The sequence below is a fragment of the Fukomys damarensis genome, unplaced genomic scaffold (assembly GCF_012274545.1).
Source record: "Fukomys damarensis isolate Sample0158 unplaced genomic scaffold, DMR_v1.0_HiC HiC_scaffold_27, whole genome shotgun sequence".
Classification (NCBI taxonomy): domain Eukaryota; kingdom Metazoa; phylum Chordata; class Mammalia; order Rodentia; family Bathyergidae; genus Fukomys; species Fukomys damarensis.
The window spans coordinates 15,862,007-15,867,604 of record NW_022900939.1 but is presented as its reverse complement, the minus strand read 5'-3'; the positions used below and the strand labels follow the sequence as shown (position 1 = coordinate 15,867,604).

At 46.1% G+C, this 5,598-nt stretch overlaps 1 protein-coding gene across 1 annotated transcript in view; it reads left to right on the top strand.

The window, feature by feature from the left end:
• The window catches only part of Nat10 (N-acetyltransferase 10), a 35,987-nt gene that overhangs the window by 19,146 nt on the left and 11,243 nt on the right, over positions 1–5,598 (top strand). The window contains exons 12-15 of the mRNA XM_010612617.3: positions 305–441; positions 3,587–3,711; positions 4,138–4,288; positions 4,639–4,735. Of these exons, the coding sequence (XP_010610919.1) occupies positions 305–441; positions 3,587–3,711; positions 4,138–4,288; positions 4,639–4,735 (510 nt within the window). The remainder of the gene's footprint in view (positions 1–304; positions 442–3,586; positions 3,712–4,137; positions 4,289–4,638; positions 4,736–5,598) is intronic.

Sequence of the window (5,598 nt, the reverse complement as noted above, 5' to 3'; positions counted from 1 at the left end):
GGGGGGGGGGGGGGGGGGGGATGCTTTTCTGTCTTTCGGAAGAGGAGCCTGGAGCCTGGGGCCCTGTGAGGTTAGATGACCTGTGCAAGGTCACACACTCGGTGATGGAGCCGATGGTATCACTGGTGTCTGTTACCTGACTCCCTAGGCCATTCCGTTCTTGTCCTGCCAAACAAAAGCGGAATGGAGGGTGTGAGAGAGGAAAGGGAATGGAGAGACTGGGGACAGAGTGCCTTAGGAGTCGCCAGACTCGTAGCTGTGGCTTTAGGCGGCCATGCTCTTCACCTGAATGTATTTCCTGCAGTACGTGCATCCTGCTGATGCCGTGAAGCTGGGCCAGGCTGAACTTGTTGTGATTGATGAAGCTGCTGCCATCCCTCTCCCCCTGGTGAAGAGCCTCCTCGGGCCCTACCTGGTTTTCATGGCATCCACCATCAATGGGTAAGGCATCTTGGGTCAGGATCAGAGTTGTAACTGCTGTCGTAGATCGTTGCAGATCTGTGGCATGTCATGAATGTGTCCAGGGCCTCTAAAACTGAGTCTCAAGGCTGCTTCATTCCTTGTGAGGGCTTCGCAGGCAGGAGCTGGCCTCTTACTAGCTGCCATTCCATTCTTGTCTGAAATTAAATGGGCAGCATAGAACTGAAGAATTTGGGGACCCAGAGCTGGGAGTGTAGCTCAAGAAGATGTGCTTTGCTAGTTTGTGCAAGGCCCTGGGTTTGATCAGCATGCCAAAAAAAACCCCAAAAAACTACCACTTCTAAAAAAAAAGAAACGCCCCCCCCAGCAGCACCCATGTGATGCTTGTCTCCTATCTTAGATATAATCAAGTTTTTAAAAGTACATGGAGGGGGCTGGGGATTTAGCTTAGCGGCACCGAGCCTGCCTTGCGAGCACAAGATCCTGAGTTTGATCCCTGGGACGTAGGTAGCAATATTGATGTGTTGTACATTAAAATTATGGTATTAAAGTCCCTAGTTAGCGTAACAAAACAAGTTTATAATGTCGAGTTTATTTAAAAATTTGGAATATTTAGCTCAGATTTGCTTTGGGAATATTTGAAAAAAATTAGAAGCATGGGCTGGGGATGTAGCTCAGTGATTTTTATATATGCACAGAATTGTGCAACTGTGCTTACCCCAGTCAATTCTAGGACGTACTTAACACCCCTAAAAGAAGCCCTGTACATGGTCCTCCAATCTGTCCTCCGTAGCCCGAGGAAGCCACCAGCCTTCTGTCTCTACATCTTCCCGCTTTGGATATTTTGTATAAATAGCATCATGATATGTGTGTGGTAGGCTTCTTTCATTTACTACAGTGTTTTCAAGGTCCGCCCACACGGCATGTATTTCCTTTGGCTGGGTGATATTCCATTATGTGGACATACCATGTTATTCATTCATCTTTTGGTGGCCATCTGGGTTATTTCTACCTTTTGGCTCTTATGAATAGCACAGTCGGGGACCTTTTTATATAGGCTTATGTGTGGGCTTAAGTTCTTTAGGATATATACTGAGGGGTGGAATTACTGAGTCAAGTGGTAACTGTGTCTAACCGTAGGAAGGAATGGCAGACTGTTTTCCAAAGGAGCTGCACCATTTTGTGTTCCCGTGAACAAGGAGTTTGCAGTGGTTCCCCTTGTTCAAGGTGTTTCCTGGTTTGGGTTACCTGTGGTCAAGTGGAAAATTGAAATATTTCATCAGTTTCAACCAACTTTTCTGTTATAATTTTGTTGCTATTCTCTTACCATGCCTAATTTATAAATCAAACTTTATCATAGGTATGTGTGCATAGGAAAAACATGGTATATGTACAGGAATCGGTACTAACTGTGGTTTTAGGCATCAGTGGCACGTGTTGGGATGTTTCCCCTGCACATAAAGGGGGCTACTGGGTGAGGAGTCTGATTTCCCTACACCTTTGCCTAACCATGTTATATCTTGTTGCTGAGAGCCTTTTCCAGTAGGTGTGAAGTGCTATCCCATGATTTCCCTTTGCTTTTCTCAGGTATCTTAATGATACTGAGCACCCTTGCTTGTTTTTCTGGTAGGGTTATTTGCCTTGTCATTATTGAGTTGTAAGTTTTCTTTATATATTCTAGGTACAAGTCCCTTATGTGATACGTAATTTTCAAAAATGTCCTCCCTTTTCCTCACTTGCTTGCTAATATCCTTAGTTACCTTTTCTGCTTGTTGAGACAAAATACCCAACACCAAAAGTTAAGAGGAGGAAAGATTTAGCTCACAGTTGTAGAGGTTTCAGTTCATAATTGGCTGGCTGCAGCATAGTTGGCATGGCAGAGGGCATTGCAGAGAACATTTTGCAGAAGGCTGCAAGTTACCATAGCAGCTTTCTCCTGCCCCTTTTGTGTTCTATTGAGGCCACCTGGCTTAGGGTGGGGGCTGAGCCAGTCAGTGGACTAATTCAGTAATTATGCATCATACACCTTAATCCCAGCATCACACACTCTAAGATCCAGCCACCTCTAAAAAGGCCCCACCTATGACTTCATGAGGCTTTGGGGGACACCTAGACAAGGGCCATAACAATCCTTTGAAGTATGAAAGATTAAGTTTTGTTGCGTATAAATACTCGTCACTGTCCCCCACTCTGCCTTCCAAACACAGTAAATGGATTTTGGAAGAACTTTATGTGGGGTGGGGAAGGGGAATAAATATTCAGAATTCCAGCTTTTTGATCATTTGTTGAAGTGGTATTTGAATAAGTGTATTTATACAGCCTTTAAATATAAATGAAATGATGTAATACTAAGTATTAAAATGGAAAATCTGCTGACCAGTGTGTGCCCTGTGGTCACATGTACTTGTGACTAAAGGAGGAAATGCTCAAAAGGATGAGCTGGTTCAGTGAGCAGAGTATAAATGATTTAGTTTTTTTTCCAAGTTTTTTTTTTGGTGGGGGGATACTGGGGATTGAACTCGGGACCTCCAGCTTGCCAGGTAGGCGCTGTGCTGTTGAGCTAAATCCCCGGCCCCCGTCCAAGTTTGTTTTTTTTTTTCTCCCCAAGTTTTTAATTAGCTGTTTTCTACCACCTTTTAAGTGAAAGCAGTCATGGAAAGACTCACTTGGTGGTGCATTTGTTTTATCTGGATTTCTGTGATGGGAAATACTCTGTTCCTTTCTGCATACATAATTTTGTTTGTTTGTCTGTTTGTTGTTTTGGTACTGGGGATCAAACTGAGGACCTCTTGCCTGCCAGGCAGGTATAATTCTTCTGATAGCAGCTCCTGCTAATTGGCTGTTTAGCGCAGCAAATCTAGAAGAAAGTTAGTCTTCTTAGACTTCGTTTTTAGCTCTTATTTTTTGGTTCAAACTGCAGTCCTGTGAGATATTTAAATAATCCTCTTTGGAGAATGAGGCTTCATGGTTGAGTTTTGGGCCCAGAGGTGCTAAGTGGATGCCAGGATCTGAGCCCAGGCACGAGTGGCTCCTAGCTGGATCACCAGGCTGCCCCTTTCCTCTGGACATGTGTGTGTTGTGCTTGAACCTCTGAGATGAGTAGGTTGCCCCTTCTTGGAGAATGGTTTGGGGAGCTCATGCCTGACTGTCTTTGTCTTTCTCCTAGCTACGAGGGCACTGGCCGGTCACTCTCCCTGAAGCTAATTCAACAGCTCCGTCAGCAGAGTGTCCAGAGCCAGGTCAGCACCACTGCCGAGAACAAGACCTCATTGACAGCCAGACTGGCATCAGGTACCTGTAAGCCCCTGAGGAGGCCCAAGAGGTCACAGCAGGTCTTGTCTGACTCATATTGGATCCTTGCTACCCTTGTGATTGAGGGTAGTTCTAAACCTTCGTGCTGTCAGAAAGGCTAAGTCCCAAGGTGATGATGTAGCTTTCTCTGAGGAAGAGCAGGCCAGTGACATGGGAGCTTGACTTGTGCTTTCTGGTGGCTTGGCCCTTGTTTGTCCCTGTCTCGGGGCACTGTTGCATTGACCTAGTGATGCCACTATGGGGTTGGTATCATGGCAAAGTGAATATCCACCAAGAACAGTTTAAAATCCTCCAGTTTAAATTCTGGAGCACTGTGTTCTGGTCGCTATGTGAAAAAGATAAGTGAAACCTTCTTTCTTGCTCTACTGAGTGATGGTATTTAATAATTTTTTCATGTGGGAACAGCACGAACGTTGCACGAGGTTTCTCTTCAGGAGTCAATCAGATACGCCCCCGGGGATGCCGTGGAGAAGTGGCTAAGTGACTTGCTGTGCCTGGATTGCCTCAACATTACTCGGATCGTCTCCGGTTGCCCCCTGCCAGAAGCTTGTGACCTGTATCCTCTGGGTCTCCTTGGGCCTGTGAAAGGGGTGGGGGTAGTACGCAGATTAAAGGGGTCTCAGCCCTTCGTCTCATATGACCTTTCTTTAGGGAAAGGTAAGTTGAGTGTTCTTGCTGGACGTAGTGGCACGTGCAGGTAGTCCCTGTGCTGACTGAGGAAGCTGAGGCAGGAGGATCACTATTATCATCTGTGATCTTCTTTATTTCCTTTCTTTTTTCCTTGTGCAGCCTTTCTGCTCAGGACACTGGGCTCCTCTTCCCTAGATGAGGGAAATCTAAATGTCTTGCAGTGTGTTGTATTTTGAGTTGTATTTGGTTTGGTTCAGTTCCTTAACTCCATACCAGCTACTATGTTAACCGAGATACCCTCTTTTGCTACCACAAGGCCTCTGAAGTTTTCTTGCAGCGGCTTGTGGCCCTCTATGTGGCTTCTCACTATAAGGTACCTGCATCTGGTCCCTGTGTGACCTCCAGCGGGAAGTAGTGGAAGCATCGTTGGCATCCTTTTTTACTTATCTTTCGCACCTTTTGTTACCCAGTGGCTCAGGTGAACATTCCTCTGGGCCTAAAATGGCCTGATGTGGTGAGGAGTTGTTTCCCAGCTAGTTTCTGTGGCTCCTTTTGAGCTTCTGGCTTTGCATTAGAATTCCTGCATGTAGCTCCAGGTGTGGGACCTGGAGAGGGTGGAAAGGTTTGCCCGTTCTTAAAGGGGGCTGTGTTTCTCACGTGCCTACCCAACTGATAGGCTCAGACATCATCATACCTGTAATGCAATGGCACTGTTTGTCCCAGAACCAGATAGCTTTGCACAGCTGAGCTGTTTTTTTGTTTTGTTTTTTTGTTTTTTGGCTCCGGCGATCAAACTCGGGTCCTTACGCTTGCATGGCAGGCGGCGGAACCACTGAGCCAAATCCCTGGCCCTGAGCTGTTGTTAAGGAGCAGCAAATGAGAAGTTTTAGAATCTTTGAAACTCTTAGAAACTATGGGGCAATTTGGGAAGGATGCTTTGAGTGTTAGGTAGTATTTTGATGAATAGTCTGTAATGGAAGGCTGAAGAGTTGTTAAGATGTGCTGGCAGCTTTTCCTGAAATAGCAGCCTCTAGCCTCTTACCTAGAGAAGTCCCCTTCCCAGCCGGGAAATAAGGTGCTAAATGACTTCCTCTGCACCACAGGCATCTGGGCTGGAGGGACAGTAGGCTTTGGAGGCTCAGTCCCAGTTAACCCACTGAAGGTCCGGGGGTTTAGCTCAGTGGTTCTACCACCTGCCTTATAAGCACAAGGTGCCAGGTTCAATCCCCGGTATCT